This window comes from Lates calcarifer, linkage group LG17, assembly GCF_001640805.2.
Source record: "Lates calcarifer isolate ASB-BC8 linkage group LG17, TLL_Latcal_v3, whole genome shotgun sequence".
Taxonomy (NCBI): Eukaryota; Metazoa; Chordata; class Actinopteri; family Centropomidae; genus Lates; species Lates calcarifer.
Genome location: NC_066849.1, coordinates 4,067,459 through 4,090,467, shown reverse-complemented (window position 1 = coordinate 4,090,467; position 23,009 = coordinate 4,067,459). Strand labels below are relative to the sequence as shown.

General features: G+C 39.8%; 5 protein-coding genes across 6 annotated transcripts in view; 4 read left to right on the top strand and 1 right to left on the bottom strand.

The window, feature by feature from the left end:
• Positions 1-23,009, top strand: part of hdlbpa (high density lipoprotein binding protein a) — a 239,887-nt gene that overhangs the window by 158,882 nt on the left and 57,996 nt on the right. The gene's annotated exons all lie outside the window — the stretch shown is intronic.
• Positions 81-6,139, top strand: zgc:103559 (Allantoinase, mitochondrial). Of its 2 annotated transcripts, XM_018670016.2 has the most exons (12): positions 81-168; positions 1,106-1,659; positions 1,841-1,992; positions 2,554-2,668; positions 2,773-2,919; positions 3,026-3,071; positions 3,460-3,553; positions 3,667-3,853; positions 3,956-4,094; positions 5,527-5,699; positions 5,779-5,811; positions 5,901-6,139. In XM_018670016.2, the coding sequence occupies exons 2-12, from the start codon at positions 1,513-1,515 to the stop codon at positions 6,048-6,050; spliced, it is 1,383 nt and encodes a 460-aa protein (XP_018525532.1). In that variant the 5' UTR covers positions 81-168; positions 1,106-1,512; the 3' UTR covers positions 6,051-6,139. The 2 variants fall into 2 exon arrangements, with proteins under 2 accessions (XP_018525532.1, XP_018525533.1); XM_018670017.2 differs by lacking the exon at positions 81-168 and having other exon boundaries at positions 195-1,659.
• On the top strand, positions 6,835-11,432 carry agxta (alanine--glyoxylate and serine--pyruvate aminotransferase a). Its single transcript, XM_018670018.2, has 11 exons — positions 6,835-7,192; positions 8,271-8,463; positions 8,551-8,615; positions 8,702-8,802; positions 8,891-8,961; positions 9,086-9,170; positions 9,257-9,355; positions 9,487-9,556; positions 10,781-10,876; positions 11,005-11,133; positions 11,235-11,432. Exons 1-11 carry the CDS (start codon positions 7,034-7,036, stop codon positions 11,340-11,342), a joined length of 1,176 nt encoding a protein of 391 aa, XP_018525534.1. The 5' UTR covers positions 6,835-7,033; the 3' UTR covers positions 11,343-11,432.
• Positions 12,949-15,468, top strand: dtymk (deoxythymidylate kinase (thymidylate kinase)). Its single transcript, XM_018670068.2, has 5 exons — positions 12,949-13,227; positions 13,374-13,482; positions 14,565-14,655; positions 14,768-14,965; positions 15,070-15,468. The coding sequence occupies exons 1-5, from the start codon at positions 13,098-13,100 to the stop codon at positions 15,178-15,180; spliced, it is 639 nt and encodes a 212-aa protein (XP_018525584.1). The 5' UTR covers positions 12,949-13,097; the 3' UTR covers positions 15,181-15,468.
• Positions 15,351-22,841, bottom strand: atg4b (autophagy related 4B, cysteine peptidase). Its single transcript, XM_018670067.2, has 13 exons — positions 22,739-22,841; positions 20,748-20,849; positions 20,549-20,620; positions 20,328-20,426; positions 20,064-20,165; positions 19,900-19,972; positions 18,788-18,867; positions 18,230-18,426; positions 16,880-16,958; positions 16,600-16,745; positions 16,393-16,449; positions 16,172-16,265; positions 15,351-16,068 (listed from the first exon to the last, which is right to left on the bottom strand). The coding sequence occupies exons 1-13, from the start codon at positions 22,746-22,748 to the stop codon at positions 15,995-15,997; spliced, it is 1,185 nt and encodes a 394-aa protein (XP_018525583.1). The 5' UTR covers positions 22,749-22,841; the 3' UTR covers positions 15,351-15,994.

Here is a 23,009-nt window from a genome sequence, read left to right as displayed (position 1 = left end):
GAGGATGGAGGGATGAGCGGCCCGCTGAGGCGAAGCTGCATCCTGTCAGCCTCCATCCCTCTCAGGCTCCCTCCGCACCCACGGGCTCAAGCAACGACCCAGCCCCTTTGATTGTCAGCCAATAGACGTACAGACTGAGCAGCCTGCGGTCACACTGATGACAGACAGGTTAGGCCAGTTAAGACACACATGGAGCTGGTCACGCCTTGATTTTATTTCATGTTATTTTTAAAAGGTTATCTTCGTCTATATCTCTGTGGGTTTGCATTTTTTCACATTTGAGATATGTGTTTGTTTTTAAAATCTCTTGTCAAAAATATTAATTTGTGGTTTCTATAATCCATAATTAAAAGAGGATCCAAAAATGTGAAAAATAAATGTATGTATGAATGCATTTTATAATGTAAATCCCATGTTTATAGCTGTGGATCTGTTTCATTCTCATCGAACATACTTCTTCACGTCAACATTTTAAAGGGCAAGTTCACATTCAAGTGTGTCTCAAAACAGTGGTCACGTGTACATTAAACTGAACATTTCTTGTGTTCATACAGACCCTTTATAATGGGCTTGAAGGGTTAATAAGTCTCTAACAGACTAATACACACTGTATATTCCAGCGTCACAAGCAGAGTTTCAGGGGCAGGATTACACCCCAAGCATGCAATTATAGCATCTCTGAAAACTTTCCCTGGCACTGCAGCTGTACCACCCTGTCATCACCATTCTTGTGCATTTCAGTTGTCTCAATACTTGCTCTTGTGATTTTATTCTTTTTGTTAGGGTTGGTGGATTCAACGTCTGTTTTCCATCTGTTCTCTCCCATGTTCTCCCCTCACTCTGGTGTTAAGCGTTTGTCCAAAGTCTGTCTGTGTGTCATTAGCTGGCTGAGACTGACCCACTTCTTCATTCCCACCAACCCTGCTACTCAGCTGCAGATCATCACAGTTGAAAGCCACCTCCTACCTTCCACTTAGCTAGTGTGTTTTTGAACCCTGGTGTGGTAAAAGGCCACAGCTGATTCTTTGCCTTGCCTCAGATTCTAGTTAGTTTTGTCTTTGCTGAACCTGTTGATTTTCCCTTGCCTGTCTCTCCTGTGCTGCAGATCTGCCAGACCATCATGTTTCTGTCCAGCCACTCATCCAGCTCAGCCTTTGCCATGGATAGCACCTTCCAGTACCCCCCATAGCACCCACCCAGCTTCCTGGCCATAGCAAGACGGAAATCAGTTTCCTTCGGCCATATAACAATCTCTGCCTTGAGCCTGACCCCTCTCCCTCAGTGCACAGACTTTGCCTGGCCTGTACAGTGTAGTTTTAGCCCTTAAATGTAAAGTATCACCTAAACTGATGTGCATCAGCCATGAACAGTCAACAAATGCAGATACTTTGAACTGTTTAGTAGGGGGTGGTGCCTCAGCACTAGGCCACTGAACTGTCAAAAGTGTATCTACAGTGTAGAAGCAGAGTTAGGAGAGTGTACTGTATTCATTAACATTCAATAAAAGCAGACATGGAGCTCGGGTCAGTGGTTAGTGCTGTGAGGAGTAAGAGGGTTCTAATTGGCAATGATGTCCGTCCTGCTGTTGTCATCATAAAGGATGGGAAAATCCACCAAATACTCTCAGAGAGCAACTTTTCTGTTGGTGTTGGCTGTGAGGTAAGCTGTCTCGCACTGATCTCAGTTCAACATACTCCTCCTTGTGGAATTAAAATGGGTATATAGTGAGAGACGATGGAACAGCCTGTAAAGTTATATGGGCAAATGTATTGACTTAGCACTCTTAATAGTATATTTGCACACAAATGTCTGATCATGTTATTCTGACCTGTGATTGCAGGTGTTGGATGTGGGTGACAGTGTGGTGATGCCAGGCATTGTAGATAGCCATGTTCATGTCAATGAACCAGGACGCACCTCCTGGGAGGGTTTCTGGACCGCCACCAAGGCTGCCGCAGCTGGAGGGGTGACAACTATTGTTGACATGCCGCTGTAAGTTGGAGAATTCCCCCTCCTAAAAGCAGTCAATACCCACTGTGGAAGGTCACTGGTCAAGGTGAAAGCAGATTGTGAAATACATGTTTTACCTGTCAAAGATCAAATAGTTATTATGTATCAAAGTGGTTCATGAGTTACATTCATGTTTTTCCTGCAAACTACCCGTATCTGTATAAGTGTAATGTATGTAACATTATGATTTTCACACTTTTATTCCTTGAAATATTATTTTCTTTATGTACAAACATGACCTTTTCTCAAAAGTAACCATAATCCATTTTTTTGCTCAGGAGTTTTTGTATTATTATTTAAAGCACTTAATTAAACTTCTGGTTTCATTATGATGAAGTGTATTTGCTGCTTTTGTCAATTGTCACTCTTTTCACTGCCTTAAGCTTTTAGCTGGTCTCTGGTAAACTAAGCTACATAAAAGTTAGATATTTAGGACTATATGTGCTCCTGTATTTTGTGTTATTAGAAATACATTTAGATCATTCAGACTTTAAGTTGCCAGCAGTGATTTTTTTTCTTTTTTGTTTTCTAAAATTCCCTCAGAAATAGCATCCCTCCAACCACCACACTTGGCAATTTTCATGAGAAGCTGCGGGAGGCAACGGGGAAGTGCTTTGTGGACACAGCTTTCTGGGGAGGAGTGATTCCTGGCAATCAGGTGGGCCTACAGTGAAACAGCTTGGACAAAACTGGACATATTCTCAGCCAGATTGTGCTGAATTAGGACCAAAGCAAAGATTGACAGTAGATGTCTCTTTATAGTTAGAACTTCAGCCCATGATCCATGCCGGAGTGGCTGGCTTCAAATGTTTCCTCATCCATAGTGGGGTGGAGGAGTTTCCCCATGTGACTAACTGTGATCTACATGCAGCCATGAAGCAGCTGCAAGGCACAGGAAGTGTCCTGCTGGTAATTCACTGACTGCAGCATCCATAACATGAACCATACTTTGATTATCAATGTTTAAATAAAGTGCAGTCATGTAACTGAAATATTTTTGCTTTGTCTCCTCCAGTTTCACGCAGAGTTAGATGTTCAGCAGACAACAGAGGAAAGTGGTGGTGAGAATAATTTTATCTGTCTGTCTGTGGCATACTGTATTATTGTAGTCATGTATAGGTACATGTGTTGTGATTTGAGTGAAGTGACACAACAACATATTTTAACTTCCACCTATAGTGGCTTCAGTTTCCACTATTTCTTTTGGTTCAGTTCACAGGATATTTTTGGCAGTAACAGTGATAGTAAACTATCTGCAGGGCTATGTAGGGGCAACTACAAATGTGTTTTTGTTTTATGTGAATTGACCCTTCTAAGAAAATCAACTACAAACTGTACCTCCTATAATACTACAGTACTGATATTACACTGGTGTAAGTCAGAGAGTAAATTAAATAATTTGTTTTTAATAATAAATACTGATATGTTCCAAACCTTTTTCCATGTCAGACCCTTCTCAGTACTCCACCTTTCTGGAGTCCAGACCAGATGTCATGGAAGTAGAGGCTATTCGTACAGTCACAGAGCTCTGCCTGCAGTACCAGTAAGAACATGATCATGGTATCAAACAACCATGTTATGATGAATAATTTCTGGATAGGATTTGTTTGTGTCTGTAGCACTGATGCTGCAGTTAGTTACCTTTCTCTGCTCCAGGGTGCGGTGCCATATAGTTCACTTGTCTTCTGCAAAGCCACTGAAACTGATCCAAAAGGCGCGGCAGGCTGGAGCCCCCTTGACGGTGGAGACGACCCACCACTACCTCAGCCTGTGTGCAGAGAACATACCTGCAGGGGCCACACAGTTCAAATGCTGTCCCCCCATCAGAGGATCTAATAACCAGGTAACAGGATGCAGAGTAGATGAAAATTTGACTATTTTAAATTTAAGCATTTTCACTTATTAATCTCTGATTACTAGTAGATAATTGATTATGCTCCATCAGGAGCAGTTATGGTCAGCACTGAAAGCTGGGCAGATTGACATGGTGGTGTCTGATCACTCTCCCTGCACCCCTGATCTGAAGAAACTGGATACCGGAGACTTCAGTCAGGCCTGGGGAGGAATTTCTTCACTACAATTTGGTAACTACAGACTAGTAACAGACATACTTTTTCCCAGTGGTGCAACAATAAAAATGTATTTCTAGCAGTAACTGTGAACGTAACATTACTCCTTTATATTGCAGTGACTCAGGACTGTAATATTATATCCCAACTATAACCTCCACCTGTTGCCTGGTTCAGTAAACTGATGTCAGCCATTTTCCAGGATGTCCAGCTACCAAATTCATTCACTGCAGTAGATGTTCAGCTCCCTTAAGGTCCCAGAGTGCACTGTAAAAACTACGGCTACTGACGGAAAATGTTTCTACCATGCTGCAAATATGTCATACTATAAAGACCAAAGGTTTGCTTGTAGTGACAGTAGACAGTTTTTTAGTTTGCAGCCATTAGAATCAATGATGCATGCTAGCTGGCACACCTAAATCATACTTATTCAGCAACAATATAGAATTGTCAGTAATAGTATATCTATTGACTATTGTCAGTGCTTGCTCATTAGCTTACCTAAATCAAACAGAGCCCTTACACATTCATTATTTGCAGCAAAGTTTCATGCTTTGACACCTCTGTCAGCTGCAAGTGCTGAGCAGTATATAAACTTAATTTCATATTTTTCATGATGTTTAGCTAATGTAACACTGGGCGTACAAGGTTTGGTGTGATATCATGGTGCACTGTCTCAAAATTGCGTCAAAGGTCACTGGCTCATCAGTGCCCATGTTCATTGAACTGGGGGTAAGTGCCTGATTCAATTCATTATATGATTCACTCTACTGGAGAATGATATGGGACACATTGGTGGAGTGATGATGTCAGGTAACACTACTCTTTGAGGATTTATATGATGAGTGTTACTACCTGAGTGAATGGTTTTAAGCTGTGAATCTGAAAATGCACCAGAATCACTGTAAAGTCTCTACGGCTGCTGTCACAAAGCCTGACAGTTTTCACATTATTCTCTGTCTGTGGAGCAGATCCAGGATTTGTCTCTTATGACAAATCCTCTCTGCTGCTCAGCTGAAGGAAACACTGGTTGAAATTCACAGAATATGACAGGTCTATGTAATACCACAGGAATAATATATGCAAGTTTTTAGGGTGGATTTGTTGTTACCTGCTTCCCTCCTACCCCAATAATCCATTTGACAATTACACACACCGGACAAAGTTCATTGGGAGGTAAACAAGAGCTGTGTGCCAGTTTAGAGGACAGAACAATCATTTACTGATCTGACACACAGTCACAGTCTGACACAAGGAAGACTTTAACGCAATGTTTTAGTACTTCACCTCATAGAATAATGACACTGCTGACGTGATTGTACTTACAGCAGATGAAAGAATGAATGGATGTAAAAATTGTGAGAAAACTCCATAAAGCATTTCATATTTGATTGGTGTCAACTCAGGTCGCTACAGAATAGTTTATTACTCTCACCGTGTTTCCCAGGTTTGCCTCTGTTCTGGAGTTCAGCCAAGAAGAGGGGCTTTCAGCTGTCTGATGTGGTGAGGCTTCTCAGCCGGAAAACCGCCCAGCTCTGTGGTCTTGACAACCAGAAGGGCAGCCTTGGCCCCGGCTATGATGCCGACCTGGTTATATGGGACCCAGAGAGAGAATTTGAGGTCAGTATAAGGAGTCCATACCATTAATACTCACCAAACCCTGAAACAGCTTTGTGTCAGTCTCTGTTGTACTTTACAGATTCAAGAGGGGAGCATACATCACAAAAACAAGGTGAAAAAAAATGATCAGGACACATATAATGAATAAAAGGTTTGATGGATCCAGCACAGATTTTTGACGATGTGGTCATGTTTGTGCAGATAACTCCTTACCTCGGCATCACGCTGCAGGGAGTGGTGTATGCCACCATCCTCAGAGGACGGCTGGTGTATAAAGAAGGTTCCTTTTGCCCTGAGCCTCTGGGGAAACATCTCCTCATCCCTCAGAGGAAAAATCAAGCCCAGCTATGAAGCATTACGATCATTTCTCTCACATCTGATGAATGCTTTTCACTATGTTTTGCTATCTCATTTCATTTGCAATAGAACTGGGAACACCTGCTGGTTTAACAGATGGTTATGACATTTTAGTAAACTCATAATAGTGTCGGAGCCTGAATGAGGATACAGAGACTTCAGTAAATACAAAGAAACACAATATTAACAAATCAGATTTTTAGACTGTCTTTATGGCACACAAGGAACTGTATGATTTACACATAAAACCTCTCATCAACTCAGCTTTTCATCCCTGACAGTGAATGTTTAGGGCATATGGATCAAACTGGGTGCAACACATTAGAACAACTGAACCTTGAAAAATAATAAAACCCTTCCATCCATTCGCCTCGTTTCTTCTGCCTTGATTGTCTTACCTCTTACACTAAACGTGAGAATTCTGACAATACAGCACTATTTAGTGTGAAACCTAATGGTGAAACCCCGTATTACTGGTGCAAACTCACAGTATTGCTCATATCCTGAAAGGATTTCATTTCACTTTTACTATGCTTTTCCAGATTTTCCAACAGTGTTTGAATTTTATACACTGTCCAAATATTATAATGAAATCTACTACAATAATATAAACTCAAACTTGTCATTGCAGGGTGCAGAGTGCATTTACACAGCCTGGAACACTGTCTGTTAACTGGGGCAAAAGCATAACAGTGTAATAGTTAATCCTGGAGAGTCTGCAGTCAATAATTAACATTTGAGGACATGCTGGAGGACTTCCTTATCAGTAAAACCTGGGAAAGCATCAAACTACCTGAGCTCAGAAAGCAGTGAGTGTTGACAGAAGAAGAGGAGATAAAAGCAGGGAATGTTGTGACACACTCCTGACCTGAAGGCCTCACTGGTCAGACAGAGGGGGTGTGCTCAGCTGGGGCTTTACTTGATTTGTTTCCACTGGCTCTTTGTGATTTTGCTGTGCCTGTCGCACCGTTGGAAACATGTCGTCTGTCTCTGTACCTCCACCAAAATGTCTGCAGAAACCGCTGTCGGTTCCACATCGTCACATGTTTGGACCAGGACCTTCCAACGTTCCTCCTCGCATCTTGGAGGCAGGGGCCAATCCTGTCATTGGACACATGCACCCAGAGATATTTGAGGTAACTGTGAGTTTAACACAAATTATGTGGATAAAACATACAATTTGCATCTGTCTGTCACAAAACTGGCTCCATGGTGCACAGAATAACAATTACTTTGCCTCAAATACGGGAGTAAGTATTGTACTTTACTTGGGTAATTCTGTTTCATGTTTCCTTGCTTCTTCTCAAGTTTCAAAGGGAAATATTGTGTATTTTACACTCATATTTATCTTATTTCACAGATTTAGTCTGAGAGAATTGATTTACCAATTAAATATGCTGCAGTTTTATGGATTGTATTACCCAACATATATTGTATTTATATAGTAGTTAAAAATAACCTCCACCACAATCAGCAGCAATTAAAATGTTGCTTTTAAGCTAATGTAATAATAATTTGATAATATTCATACACAATAACTTAACACTGTCTGATTCCACATAATAAACGATTTTACTTTTTTAATTTGATGTATATTTCAAAAGAAATAAATTGTACTTCTGTACTTTGTATGTAAGACTGAAACCTGAATAATTTATACACTGTGGACACTTTAAAATACGTGCTGCTACAGCCAAGCTATCTCTTTTGGTTAGAAGTCTTTATTCAACAAATACTCTTGTGTGTGTGTTCCTGCATATGTTTGTTTGTGTGTATGTGTGTGTTACAGAGAGAGAGAGAGAGAGGGAGGGAGCGAGAAAATGCTTAAAACTAGGGTTATAAGATTAACTGGTTAGAGCTATAAACTCTCAGAGAATAGTGAAATATACTCATCATAGTTAAACCCAGGTAGACATACTTAAGTGTATGTAGGCTATGTTTTTTTATGAGCAACAAATTAAAACTTGTACATATTCAGTTTGATTTAACAAAGGAAGAAACCTACTACTATTCACATTTAAAAGGATGGAACCTGAGAATTACTTAATCAGTAATCAGAATTGTCACTTATTGATTTTCTGATCCTTTGATTTCTAGCTTGATTGTGCAGATTTAAAGGACTGCAGCTCCTGATGGCAACAGGGTAATATAGTAAAAATCATATATTTCTATTTCAACTTTTTTCTCACCCAAACCTTTCATTTTACATCACAGATAATGAGTGACATCAAAAGTGGAGTCCAGTACATGTTTCAGACTCAGAACAGTATGACTTTAGCTGTGAGTGGCACTGGCCACACTGCTATGGAGTGTGCCATCTTCAACACAGTGGAGCCTGGGGAGAATGTGCTGACTGCAGTGAATGGCATATGGGGAGAGCGAGCAGCAGAGATGGCAGAGAGGATAGGTACTGTACTTTGAAAACAGAATCAAACAATTGATTAAAAATCCTGAAAAGAATCCTGACAGAATACCATGTATGTCAATCCAACAGGTGCCAGAATAAATACCATTGTGGCACCTCCTGGGGGCTTCTTCACTAATGTAGAAATTGAACAGGTATTGTGTCCTCACACTTCATTCATCAATTACTCATTTCTGTCAAAGATGCTCTCTGAACCACCTGTACTGTTATCTCACTGTAGGCCTTATCAAAATACAGGCCAGTCCTGTTCTTCCTTGCACATGGTGAATCTTCAACAGGAGTCCTGCATCCTTTAGACGGCATCGGACAGCTGTGTCATAAGTAAGACACAATTCACACACCTCCATCGTCATTACATCTGTAATTAAAGATAAGCAGATGATAGCAGATGTGTTATTTGTGCCTACAGGTATAACTGCCTGTTTCTGGTAGACTCTGTGGCTTCCATGGGAGGAGCTCCTCTATACATGGACCAGCAAGGTTCAGTGTTAAATCCTGCCCAACACTTCCAGTCTCTCTGGTGCAGCTGATGCAAATATGTGTGTGCTGTGCTACATTATCTGTTTTAATGACATCATTTTTTTTCAAACATATGTATGTGCAGGGATAGACATCTTATACACAGGCTCTCAAAAGGTCCTGAATGCCCCACCGGGTACTGCACCCATCTCCTTCAGTGAGAGAGCATGGTGAGAACTGCATGTACTTGATATGCCTGCAAGTAATAGATTAAAAGTAAATTACAACATGTTTTAAAGTCTGAATTTGACCACAGTCAGAAAATATTCAACCGAAGGACAAAGCCTGTGTCATTCTTCTTGGATTTGAGTTGGCTTGCAAACTACTGGGGATGTGATGGCAAACCATCGAGAATGTAAGTCAGTCTTGTTTCCTGCAGACAGGAACTGATTATCACATCACATCATTACATTTCAAACAGTGGTTTCATCTTTAGCCGCACTTGCACTATTTCTGTATATTGTCGCCTTCATTTCCTCTCTATAGATATCACCACACAGGTCCAGTCTCTGCTTTTTACTCTCTGCGGGAGAGTCTGGCTGTCCTTGTGGAAGAGGTGGGACGTGATTGAAATATTTTGATTTAGTATTTTGTCTGGAGCTCGAACAGCTCTGTAGAGATAGCCATTGAGTGTATGCATGTTTCCTATGTCCTATGTTCCCCAGTTAGGAAATCTGTTACACACATTAATCCTGCTATTGAGTTTAAACTGTTTCAAGTTAAAATATTTCATGACTATTATCTCTTTTTTTTAACAAATATAAACTCTGTTATGATTTGGCACTATACAAATAAAACTGACTTGACTTACCATTTTCCCCTAACCCTAAGCAATAACAAAGTTTTCTCTGGGTCATACTGCGGTGCTGGGGAACAGAGAAGCCCTTTTAAGTTCCCACAATAGCCCATGTCATATTAATAGAAGACAGAGCTGGGGAACATCTTTTTCAGGCTCCCATTATGTGCTAAGTATATAGTGTTGGGAACATTGGACCCTTTGTCATGTTCCCATCATATGTCATACTGTACATCTGGGGAACATCAGACCCTGGGGATGTGGGAATGGCTCCCCATTGAACAGGTAGAACAGCAACAAAAAATATACCATTCCACCTCTGTGCCATTATCTAGCTTTTGCTGTGGCATGGAGCCTATGTACAGGCAAAATTAGTTTTACAAGCTGAGCACTGTTGTAGCAACATGTTATTTTGTACCATGCTAGTACCATGGCTGTAGGGATGTAAATGTTGGTTTGGTCTGTCCACCACTTTGGTCAAGACTGAAATACCTTAGTAACTATGAATGAACTGCCATGAAATTTTGTACTGAAATTCATATTCCCCAGAGGATAGATCTGACTGAGGATAATCCACTGACTGACTTACACTATAGTTAGGTCAAAATTTCAGTTTCTCCAGTTCTGTGGTTTATGACCAGATGCTGCAAAACTAATGCCATTCCCATCAGCCTCACTTCTACTTGTGTTTAGCACTAATTAGCAAATGTTAACATACTAAACTAAGATAGTGAACATAGTAAACATTATACCTTTTAACATCAGCATGTTAGCATTGTCATTGTGAGCATGTTAGCATAGCATTGCCATTTAGTACAGCCTCACAGATCCATTAACACAGCTGTTGACTCATAGTGTTGTCATACAAAAACCCTGAACAGCGTACTGAAAATTAACATACATAATGGAAATATGGGTCATGTGTAAATGGTCATCCATTCTTTAATGTTTTGTCTGTCTTATGATATGTTTTCTTCATCAAAGGGTGTGGAGAAGTCCTGGGAGAGACATCAACAAGTGGCTGAATATTTCCATGCAGGCCTAGAAAGCATGGGTCTCAAACTTTTTGTCAAAGAAAAAGTGAGTTTCAAGTTTTAATACAGCCATTTACACATTTATTCAAATAGCTGTTACAACAAGAAAAAATAATTGTAGATTAAAATGAGAAATGGGGGAAATGTTAAGTCTGACTTAAATGGTTGTTACAGAAAGCAAGACTGCCTACAGTTACCACTATTGTTGCTCCTCATGGGTATGACTGGAAAGAGATCACAACCTACATCATGAAAACACATAATCTGGAAATTTCTGGAGGACTTGGACCATCAGTTGGCATGGTAAAAGATTATGTACCTAAACTCTCACTTCTTTACTGGTTGTGTTTGCCCATCAAGAAGTCTCGTGTAGCTTTAATCCCAGATGTTTCTGGTTTTTTCAGGTGTTGCGTGTGGGATTGATGGGATGTAACAGCAGCAAGGCCAATGTTGACATGGTGCTGGCAGCACTGAAGGATGCTCTGAAACACTGCCACAAGAGCAAAGTGTGACATGGTGTTGTTGGATGTTGGAATCTTGAATCTGTGCTACTATTATAAGCAAGAGATTATGTATAAGAAATAAATGATTATTCTCAGTAACTGTCTTGAGTGGGAACATTGGGCTTTTCTTCACAGTGTTGTGGTATCTTCTGCCAGCACCAGCTTGTGACCTACAGACTGACATGACAGTATTCACCTCTAAATGGTATATTAGATACGTTCTACATGCACAACAGAGAGACCCTATCCTGTCCCGCTAACTAAATCTTTACATTTCTGGGTTTTCTCATGGTGAGCTTCTTTCATCTCACTGAAAACCCCAAACATGGTTCTGTTTTTTCTGCCCATTTAAGAAAAAAATAAATAAAATAAAAAAAAATAAAAAATGACAAGCTGTATCTTGAGCATGTCACACTGGGCTATGGTTGAAATTATACATTGCCATTGGAAAAAGGTCTGAATCTTGCCCTTCAAATACTCCCTAGCGCACAAAAATTACTTCATAAATACTACTCACCTACCTTTGATCTCAAAAAAATATCAATACCAAATTCTCAATTTCTCAAATTCAGCAATCTAATGCCTATGAATTGTGGATTTATTTATTATGTGGATATATTAATTTGTTACATTTGTGATATCTAAACTCTCAAATCTTACAAAAGGAAACAAAAATAAAACAAGAAAAAATCATAAAGGTAATTTAATTTAAGGATTTAATATTAAGCGTCTTCAGCAATAATAAGATATAATTATGCATGTGCTCCTGTTTGTTTATGAAAATCAAGGTTTTAAAAGAATAGTTGATGACTACATAAAAAACTTCTGTGTCGAAAAAAAAAATCCCCAAAACAAACAAACAAACAAAAAATTCAACACTACCTGAACAGGATAATCTTCATGAAGGTAGGATTTATTGCAGGAGTGTTGAGTCAGACTGCATGAGTTTTATCTAGGTACTGAACAAGCTGCCAACTGAGTGTATGGATAATGATGTGTCCATCGTCCAATCAGGCCAAGTTGATCAGAGAAGATCTAATATGGTGTTTGAATTTTTTCAGTGTTATTTTAAAATTCAGAGGCTGGGAATAAACGTAAAATTTTGTTGGATACTGGCACCAAGGATAATGAATCAACATAGATTAATATGAGGTATATAATGGACATTCTACTTGGAAAAAGGGGAAGATGGAGCAGTGAAAAAGAAATTATCTTAACTTTGGCAGAATAAGTGGGATGAGGACAGTAAAGGCTCAGCATACTGGAGTACAAAGCATAAAACACATTGTTAAAGGAAGAAGTAGAAGAGAGGAGATGGTTCTATCTGGATTAAGGTTTGACCACAATAGTTTAAGTAAGACATTATTTTTATTGGGAGAAGTACAATCACAACTATTTGCACACTGTAATATAACTGAATTAATAGATCTCTTAGTTAACACTAGTACTATTTAATACGATGTAGTGGGTTTTTTTCATTTGTTGTGTATTATTATTATTATAGACTAATGTAAACTACCATGGGTCGTGCTCTACGTACTCCGGTTCGGTAGGTGACGGTATGTAAATTGGTTTTGCAATCCGCCAGAAAACGCGAAGAAGAAGGCGGAAGTGCGTCATTATACTTCTATGTTGTCAGTTTTTCAGGGAAAGGCGGGTAAATGGTGGGGGGAAATTTAATGTCTTGTTAAGATTTGCAGAATAGTTTGCCCGTCTTTGCCTTTCTGTAAACGCCAGGACAGAGCTGATAGACAGCCGGGTGTCATGGCGTGTAAAAGAGGAGCTCTCATTGTGCTGGAGGGGGTGGACAAGGCGGGGAAAACGACACAGTGCAACAGACTAGTTCAGGCGCTGCAACAAAGTGGTCGGCCGGCAGAGATGATGAGATTCCCCGGTAAGGTGTAATTATTTGTCACTTTGTTGGGCTTAACGTTACCATTGCTGTGGTTTTAGTGCCTGAGCAGGAGTGTAGTGTAAGATGGACATTTCACTACTATGCAGCGTTAATATGATGTGCCGTGGTGTGGTTTCCTGGTGCAGATAGGACTACAACAATTGGAAAACTGATCAGCGCCTACCTGGAGAAGAAGAGTGATTTGGAGGACCACACGGTGCACCTGCTGTTCTCTGCAAACCGCTGGGAACTGGTGTAAGACTCTTGTTTTATTGTTACTTCATGGAAAGCAGAAACGACACACTGTTTAAAAAACTGAATTATAAGGCTGTCATTAAGGGTTTACAGTAAATGAAAATAGTAGATAACACTAATAATAGGTAAAAATGTCAGCTATGAAAAAGGCCTAAATTTATTAAATACTCACCATTAAGAGTAAGTTCACCCAAACAATGCGAGGATATGTTTGCCTTACAGTTAGTTTTGTAGATAATGTTAGGTGATTTTGAGACTAAACTTGTTTGAGAAAGAGAGAAGAAATTAGAAAATGTCCTCACCGCCGTGCCGTTATCCTGTGTTGCTTTGCCTGCAGATTTTAAAAAAAAACTGCAGGGATTTATGGGACAGCTCTGGTCTGTACTTGTGGTGCCCAGCTGTCCAGAAGATTTCTGGGTTTGTTTGCCAGTGTTTTTTAAGATGTAAATCCAAAAGCATTTTAAAGTTAAATTTCAATCATTTAACATCAACAAAAATAACACATTACTCTGTGTTAGCGCTCCTCCGCTGTCAGAGACCACGAGCCAGTGCCTAAGATACCATCCTGGTGCCTTAAATATTCACTAAAACACCAACTGTGCATTGATCCACTGCTGAAAATAGCCCCTAACAAATGCAGTACTTATTCCCATTAGAGTAAGGTTTGCTATAAGCTACAGTATCAAGCTGTTAAATTATGTGGCAAGGTCTTGTTGTTGTTGTTGTTTTAATTATATACTTGTGACCCATTTGGACTTGAGGCCTTGAGCCATAGACAGGTTTGGGAAGTCTGAACATATTTAAGACAACAAACTCAAAAACAAATTGAAGGGTTTGGTCTTTTTATGGGATTAATAGGTAATAACAAAAATACAGAATATCACCAGCCATATTGTTTAGAAATGCACACAATCATATGTACCACTACTTTGTGCAGCTGACTGTGTCAACAGCGATGCAAACTCGAGTCTGAAGAGACAAGGCAAATTAAACTTTTTTTGGTTAGTAGCCACGACAAGTGCCTGTTTATATTATATCCTGATTTTTCTAATGTAGCATAATAAAAATACTATCATCCACAGACCTTTAATGAAAAAGAAGCTGGAACAAGGCATCACTCTGGTTGTAGACAGATACGCCTTCTCTGGAGTTGCTTTCACCAGTGCCAAGCCAGTGAGTCTCTTCTTGATGTGAAGATGATGATGATGTTTTTCTTTTCTCTCATACGGTATCGTTATGTGGGTTAAGGAGCAACAGCTAGCTTGACATGTTGTGTTTTCTCCAGGGATTTTGTCTGGACTGGTGCAAGCAACCTGATGTGGGACTGCCAAAGCCAGATCTCGTTATGTTTCTACAGCTGAGCCCTGCTGAGGCTGCTCTCAGAGGTCAGTTTGGAGAGGAGAGGTATGAGACCAGTGTTTTCCAAAGAACAGTTCAACAGAAATTTGAGCAGCTGATGAAGGATCCTTCAGTCAACTGGCAGGTATGAGTCAGGTCTGGATTGCCAATTTATTCCCAGCTGACACTTTAAATATGATTCAATCCATCATATTTATCAGATGCTGTGATCTGAATTGTCTGTTGTAGGTAATTGATGCTGCTCAGGGTGTTGATGAAGTGCACAACGACATCACCAGCCACAGCCTTAATGCCATCAACATAGCTCAGAACCTGCCACTTGGAGAGCTCTGGAAATGAACATATATCAGTCAAGTGGAACTGCTGTTTCAAGACCCAGTTATGAGAGTATGATGCAAGATTTAGTTCATTTTATATACTATTATTATCTGTCATAATAACTAAATTAGTCTTTTGCACACACACACTCTTTGTTTGTTGAAAGCAGAGGAGAATGCCAGACAGATATATACAGCTGTCAAATATCAGATTCTGGTTTTATTTTTAGTTTTTAATCCTCTTACATGTCTATTGTCCTTTCACCTGTTTAATATATTGTGTTGATTAAATAAATAATCTTCAAACGAACTAGTGTATATGTCCAGACTTGCCATGGATATTTTGCATGAACAATTAATACAACTTGTCTGCAGTTTTGACTAAATTTGGTTTCATTACAGGCTGTTACAGACTTCAGTTATTAGTGACAAACCGCATAAGCCATGGGCATCATGAACCATTGTGTTCTATACAACATAAAACTGTTATGGCAATTTTACTTATGGAGTCAGGGAAAGGCACCATATCACTTCAGAATAAACATTTAAAGTGTTAAGACTCAATTGGAAACACATGTATGTGAAGATGTGCATACAGAATTTTATCCTGAGCTCCTGCTACGGCTTCCACCAGGCAGTCTCAATGTTGGATACAGAGAGCAATCGGAGGTTGAAGAACACTGTGTGACACACACTGACTACACCATTGGAGCTGGACTGGCTCAAGAGGTCTCCAAATAATGTTCATCCCCTCAGGCTTCCCTTCTGATACAGAGAAGAGACAGAGAATCTCTTGCCTACTGTCGAGTAACAGTAAATCATTGTTCATATGTTCCTCACAGGGAAAGGATCTCAAACTCTTCGTCTTCTGAATCAAAGAACCGCTCCAACCGGTCTGAGTCTGAGAAGTCTGCAAAGGGTGCGTCAACACATAAAAGAAAAAACAAACATTAAATTCATTTTCATTACCATTTTTAGGAATACATGTTGCAGAAAATATGCAGTGTATTCACCAGGAGTAAGATTAAGGGCATCCACGCTGACCATGTGAGAGGGCTGACTGTCTACTAATTCAAACATGGGCAAGCCCCCTCTTTTGCAGGACAGCTAGAAGAGAGGGAGAACATTTCATCAGATACAAATTCCTCTAACAGGAAAGCGATGCTTTATTGAACTGCTTTAGATGAGTCAAGGGAGCAACAAAAGAGCAGTGTTCACACAGACACAGACGTACCCTTCTTATGCGCATACACCAGTCATCAAACTCGTCCTCTGTTCTGCAGAAGAAACCCTGGCAGACACCGGAAAAAAACAACAATAAGCTGTGGAACATCTGAGTTACTGTGAAAAGTTTTCTGCCTGCTCACACTCATGATTAACAATGGGCTTTAGTTTGAGATACAAAAGCTCTGTGCTATAAAATCCACCCTGCCATTCCTACCGCAGCAATGGATGGATCCAGTTCACAGATGTGCATGCGACAGGGTGGGTGCTGACAATGGTATGTCTCATCGGGGACCTGGCTGTCTTCGCATGGCTCCACTGCAGGCTGTGTGGTGTGTGGGTCTAAATAGATCAGCTCCTCTCCTGAAGGAAAAAAAAAAGAAAAGCCTGTTCAGAGACAGATTGGACTGGTCAAAGTAAAATTAATATGGTGAGCATGAGTTTGCTTGCAATGCACAGTTGGGTGTTTATTTCACAAACACAGAGACCAGACATACCGACATAACCAATGAAGTAATGGGCACTGTTGGGTTTTCCCCCAATAACACCCAGGGACTGAGGCAGCATGAAGCATTGCTGTGAAAAGAGACAACAGGGTTTATCTCACCCCAGCTGTAGCTGAATTTGCCTCAGTGTTGATTTAAGTTGTCTTACATTTTTTACCTTATTAACACAAACTGCACATACTTAATAATCCCAAGCATATTCCATGTTTTTTTATGTTTAATTTTCTTTAACCCACAGAACAGATTCTTTTGATTTTTGGCCTCTTGGGGTCAGTGAGAACAAGCTGTGAACACAACGCTGACATATCACCTTCTGAAGTTGATATTACAAACTTGTTACACTTATTGACACACTCATTTTTATCTTTGGTTCGGGCTCCATCAATTCCTGAGAATCATATCTGGCTTTTCAGCTGCTTAATACTGACTTAATTTTACAGTTTGGTGCTGGCCAGGTAGTGTATAGCTGAAAACAGGTGCCTGTTGTGGCTGAAAAAAATGCAATGAGAGTGGTGAGACTGAACCATGACAGTAAAGTTGCAGGGTGGTGAACAAAAACAAATGAGTTTAATTTAAAAGATAAAAAGCTCTGTAGATCTGAGAGGAACTGTAGAATGGGATGATAATTCTCTCTGAGCTTATCACTTCAAACAAACCCTTGTGCGTAAATGTGGCCATGTGATCCATTGTTAATATCAAATAGGGATTACAGCCACACTGCCATACTGTAGTCTGCACTGAGGACCAATCACATCATGAAGTCACCTTGAAGGCTGAATTAAAACCAGGTATGTTCACAGATTCATGGATTGGTGTACAAACCTGATCATTTGGTGATATTTAAACAAACACTACAGTGTCCTCAGTTTGAACATATCCTGACAGCACTGTATTACCTCTCCTTAACCACTGTATGTCCTGATGTTTATTTTTTACATTACTTATAATAGGAACTTACATCAAATTACATCCAATGCATATGTGTTCCCGAGACAAAACAATATTTTGAACCAATCATAAACATGAAACTGTGTGCAGCAAGTGCTGACCAAATCCTTTTTTTTTTTAAACTGGAGTGGTCTGTGTAACACCCACAATTACATCATCACAGAGATCTGACAAGGCGTTTGAGAGCATATAGACTTTTTGTCTGAACTATATGTGGTACAGTGTAATTCAGGCTAATTTGAAATCTGCACTGCATCACCACCCATGAGTTTCTCACACTGTGAACTACAAAGTTGAGTAGTTTAGTCAATCTCTCACAGCAAACTTATGAGACAGAAGAATCTTTTAATTTGTAGTATATACAGTATGAAGATACACACTTAAGTATCGCACCTTGAGCGTTTCAATGTAGGCCTCATTTATATCACTCAGGCCCAGCCTGAGGGGGATGAGCAGTACGAGAGGTTTCCAGAGAGCTGTCTCCTCCTCAGCCAGGGCACACGCTCCCTCAAGGCAACCATTGAGCTCCCCCACTCCCTCTGCTTCTCCACAAGCTCCTGCAACGTCCAGCCACGGCATACAGAGGCGCTCTGAATGGAGAAAAAAAAAAAATCACCAAAACTGTCTGTCTGCAAAACAGGAAAAACATGTCTTAGGTTCAGTTTTTCGTCTGTTAAGAGAACTCTGCTGAACCAGATTAGCTTTCAGTCATGCAGCAAACTCAAGACAGAGAGGGTTGAGAAAGACATGCCTTGGAGTAAAATACTGACTCTCAGCTACTTTGTGTTTTAGTCAAACTGACAATCCATCTGACAAAGGCTTTTCTAAAGAACTTTTCAATCTGTGCACAGGCCATAGTTTAAACTGGTGTGACATTTGAACTGCTTATGATAATGAATGACAACAGGAAAAAAACTTTTAAACACAAAGTTGCAACACAGCTGAACTCACTGATCTCTTCGATGACCACAGTGTTGTCCATCGCCACATGTACAACTAATCTGCTCCATGTGTCAAACACTGCCAGTTTCCTGAATGCAAGACAGCAAATTGAGACAGTCACACTTTAAGGCTTTGAAAGACACTTCTTTTTAGTTTTTAAACCTGCTTTAAGTAAAGAATCTTATCTTTGGTTTTATTGTTTGACAGTGGGTAGTCAATACATGGTGAGGGGAGAAAAGAAAGACAAGTTAGAAAAATATGACGCAATACAAAAAACTGATTATCTCACAGTGTGCGTCTCAGTCACACTGTGAACATCTGTTGTTCAGAAGAGTAGTTTTACAGTGATATTTATTCTTTTGGCAGACACTCAGCTGATTGTTGTTCATACAGCTGCGTCAACACATGCTGCAGATTTCTGTCCTGCCTCTTTATGGGAAAACTGGTTGTTTTTTGTAGATTTAGTGAAACTTTGCTGATGTGCTTTTCCAGTTTCCTAGTTATGACAGCAGTTGCATTTGTGTGAAAATTAAAATATAAAACCAAATGACAGAAAACAGTGCTGGCGTGATTAGTCCACTGATTGACTGAAAACCTTTTCTTTGCAAAAATATTTGGGTTGAATTTTAGTGAAGGTACCCTGTAGAGTTTTTGACTGTGTGTTGTGTTATATGGCAATGTTTTTTTGAGTGCATCCTGACTTTCTTTGTATTGTGCTTGAGCATGAAGTGTAACAATGAGAGAGGAAGGAAATGCATTCAGCAAATTTGTTGGACCTAAAGAATACACACAATGCATTTTGGTGAGATACACCAAATCGATTAGAATAGACAGAATATAATTTTGGATTGTTTACAAGAAAGCTCCAAAAGACACCTTTAACTGTAACTCATGGGCTACGGCTTTACAAATGTGAGGATTCTATCACTGTAAACTAAATATCTTTGTGGTGTTGGACAAAGCTATTGAAACAGTTTGAAACAATCAAGCAATCACATTTTTCTACATTAACTGCATAAATAAACAATACAGTAAATAATTATAAAAACAGTCATTTGTTGCAGCCCTCAAATATAAAATCTGGGAACAAACAAAACTTGCATCTTCTTTAGAGTACTTACTTTAGAACCTGGGCAACTGTGTTTGGTCCATACCACTGGCCTATGGGCTTTCCCTCTCCTACTCCCATTTGAGCTGTAGCATTTAGGAACACAAGAGCAACATTAAGCAACTGACTGAGTGAGCTCTTAATATAATTTGAAGGGTTTGACCAGTCACTACTTACCAATTTGATGGATGGAATAATAGCTGTCTTTTTTGTCAATGAAGGCATTGAGAATACTGATGTATTCTTCTCTTTGTTTCTGACCTCTGGCCCATCTCCAGTCTGAGAACAAACAAAAAAAAAACACTTATCAAGCCTGTTTAAAACAAGCTCTGTTATGCTATAGTCTACTCACTGGAGAAGAGCTGTTAGTGCCACACAGTGATGAAATCCACTTTCACTACATCTATCTATAAAACGTAGATATCTATATCTTTGCCTTACCTCTGCCTAAATGTCTACACATCAGGGCCTCACCGAGGATCATCTGGCCACATCGTAACATACACCCCCATCCTGTATCTGATGTTGGTCCTGTCCCACCTGTAACACATTCAAGAATCATCCATGAAATCCTTTTAGTAACTAGAGGTGAAAACCCTGATGACTCAAATCTCAAAACTCAGGGGTAGCTTAACTGACACACATCTGCTGTCTTCACTTACCAATCGGTGGGAAGTTTTTTCTGTATGTGAACCACAGTCGTGAAGTGACATCTGATAAAATCTCATCTTTCTCTACATAGGTAGAAGAAATAACCATCTTATAATTCATTCAAAGAGTAATGTGCTAATATGACTCTTTGTAACTTAAACAATCACATTTATCTTTCTCACATATACTACATAAATTCCAAAGTCCTACCTGTGAGTGCATTGTATTCTTTCCCTAAGATCCACACAGGCTCTGAGGTCTCAGGAAAATCTTCAAACTCTCCAAAGCGAAGTGTGTCGTATGTTAAGGTAGCTGAAAAAGAAGACACGTCTCATGACACTGTAGGCCAGTGGAGCATTGCAAGGTAGAAACTGCTGGTGGTCATGTTGTTGACCTGGCCAACTGTTACAGTTGATATACAATAAGTGAAGCTATCTGTCTGGGAGTAAATTATGGAGTATCCATTAGTTGCTTGAGAAGAATTCCAGGCACTTCCAGGAAGGATGTCCAATATACACACCTATCTGTAAAAAGTATCTAGCATTTTAAACCCATGCATATTAGGATTAACCAGGGTCTCATTTTAAATGTAAGGGAGCAACTGAGGAGAGAAATCTTCCTGTGTGATAAAATAAAGTATCAAGTTTCAAATTCCTGCCAAATGCATTTCATAAAGAAATGAACACACCTTAGAGACAAGCCCTACAACATTAGGGAAAACTTATATTACTGCAGGAATTTAGTACTGAACTTCCATAATACTGGGGGACTTGCAAGTAACAGTTTAATAAAAGAATGGTCAAATTTGTTGCAGCAGAGGCCCAAATATCCTGACATTTTATACCTACCATGGGTAAGGTTCACAATATGCTGAATCCTTTCAAACTTCACTGCCACATTTTATAATTCGGCCTTTCTTTGATAAGTTTGTAGTCTCCAAGCCAGAGCTAACCCAGGAGGCATCTCCATAATATCATTAAGGGTATTACCCCTAGACTTCAAAAAAGTACTTCACACCCACAGAAGACATTTTAAGCAGTTTTGCACTGGTAAACTGTAATTATGTAGTTAAGAAGTTATTACCCATGATAACTATCTGAGTAACATCAGTGGAGTACCCCTTTAATAACAATATGTACAACAAACTGACAAATCTACCTAATATATCACATACATCAGTATATCAGTATTGGAGTCTTCGTTGAGCAATTAGTTGGTAATAAGCACGTTAATAGGTGCTTTTCATAAAGTGTGATGGCAAGAGACATTCACATTAACAGTCTGTGTTTGCAGACTTGTCACTGGAAACACTGGGCGCAAAGCCAAGTATAAAACTGGCCATATCAGCAACGGACACTGTTAAAGGGTACAGTTCCTCTTATGACAGAAAAATACGTTTCGGCCATCTGTTGTCATACACGTGAATATAAGTTCAGGAAAAGGTTTCTGTGGTTTATGCCAACACATATAGGACATTACATTACTAACAACAGATGTGAGAAGTTGACAAGCTCGTTCCCTACTTGTCAGTTACCTGGCTAAGATACAGATAGCTGTGATTTTCAGGTTTAGAACAAGCGGTAAAGAACGGAGGGATAGATTTTCAGCCGGAAAAGAAGCAAATGCAAAAGGAAGTCTGCCCACTTTATCCGAGTACTGATACTTAACTAAATGGATCTTGCTTCATACCACATATCCTCTCTCAAAGCTAATAGCATTCCCGGTGCTAACAGTAACGTAGCATAACTGATGTGATGGTGACAGTGCACTGACTGAGATGTTCATCTTGGGCGTAACATAACGTTAGCATACACAGTCAAACCAAGGACAGAATGCAAATTATTAAAAGCAAAACTTAACAATAATACATGTCATTTGCACAAATTTCATCTGGATACAGTGCAGGAAGTTGTACGGCTGTAAGGCGAGTTGTCAAAGCGGGGAAACCACCACATTTGGCAATAACAGCGGGCTAACGTCAGTTAGCAGTTAGCTTTAGTCATCACTTTAGCAGGCTAACGTCACCGAGGCTACAAAGCAATAAGGATCTGTTAGACTGGCGGCTGAAAATGGCAATCCTGTCATGACAGAGCAGGATACTTGTTGCCATGTACGAAATGGCAATGTTGTAGTTACTTTGAAGCTAGACTAGCTAGCTAAGGGAGAGAAAACATTTTATTTTGGAACAAAATCTCGCTTACCTGCATCCATCCCGACGGTCTTCACCCTATCTTGTTTGTTGTTCTCTGCACTTCGACCCGCTGGACCAATGGGAAGAGAGTACTGCTGAGGAATTCCAAAAGAGGCGGGACATTTCTTTCGACATCCAATAAGACGTGGGAGGGAGGGTTATTCTGCCCTAACCAATCACTGGTGGCTGACGTTTCAGTCCCGTTGAAAACAATGTAGGTGCGTTCAAGTTACAGATGCAAGGGGCGTTGATAAACATAGTGCTACACTGTCTGACCGTAA

Excerpts from the sequence above, each read along its gene's own strand:
- dtymk (XM_018670068.2), top strand. The coding sequence starts at position 13,098 with ATGGCGTGTAAAAGAGGAGCTCTCATTGTGCTGGAGGGGGTGGACAAG. Across the intron at positions 13,228-13,373 it reads AGAGATGATGAGATTCCCCG|ATAGGACTACAACAATTGGA; the intron begins GTAAGGTGTAAT and ends TTCCTGGTGCAG. Across the intron at positions 14,966-15,069 it reads ATCCTTCAGTCAACTGGCAG|GTAATTGATGCTGCTCAGGG; the intron begins GTATGAGTCAGG and ends TGTCTGTTGTAG.
- zgc:103559 (XM_018670016.2), top strand. The coding sequence starts at position 1,513 with ATGGAGCTCGGGTCAGTGGTTAGTGCTGTGAGGAGTAAGAGGGTTCTA. Across the intron at positions 2,920-3,025 it reads GCACAGGAAGTGTCCTGCTG|TTTCACGCAGAGTTAGATGT; the intron begins GTAATTCACTGA and ends TGTCTCCTCCAG. Across the intron at positions 4,095-5,526 it reads AATTTCTTCACTACAATTTG|GTTTGCCTCTGTTCTGGAGT; the intron begins GTAACTACAGAC and ends CGTGTTTCCCAG.
- atg4b (XM_018670067.2), bottom strand. Across the intron at positions 18,868-19,899 it reads ACAGTTGCCCAGGTTCTAAA|GAAACTGGCAGTGTTTGACA; the intron begins GTAAGTACTCTA and ends TCTTGCATTCAG. Across the intron at positions 16,450-16,599 it reads TGGATCCATCCATTGCTGCG|GGTTTCTTCTGCAGAACAGA; the intron begins GTAGGAATGGCA and ends GGTGTCTGCCAG.
- agxta (XM_018670018.2), top strand. The coding sequence starts at position 7,034 with ATGTCGTCTGTCTCTGTACCTCCACCAAAATGTCTGCAGAAACCGCTG. Across the intron at positions 8,464-8,550 it reads AGAGATGGCAGAGAGGATAG|GTGCCAGAATAAATACCATT; the intron begins GTACTGTACTTT and ends TCAATCCAACAG. Across the intron at positions 11,134-11,234 it reads TTGGACCATCAGTTGGCATG|GTGTTGCGTGTGGGATTGAT; the intron begins GTAAAAGATTAT and ends TGGTTTTTTCAG.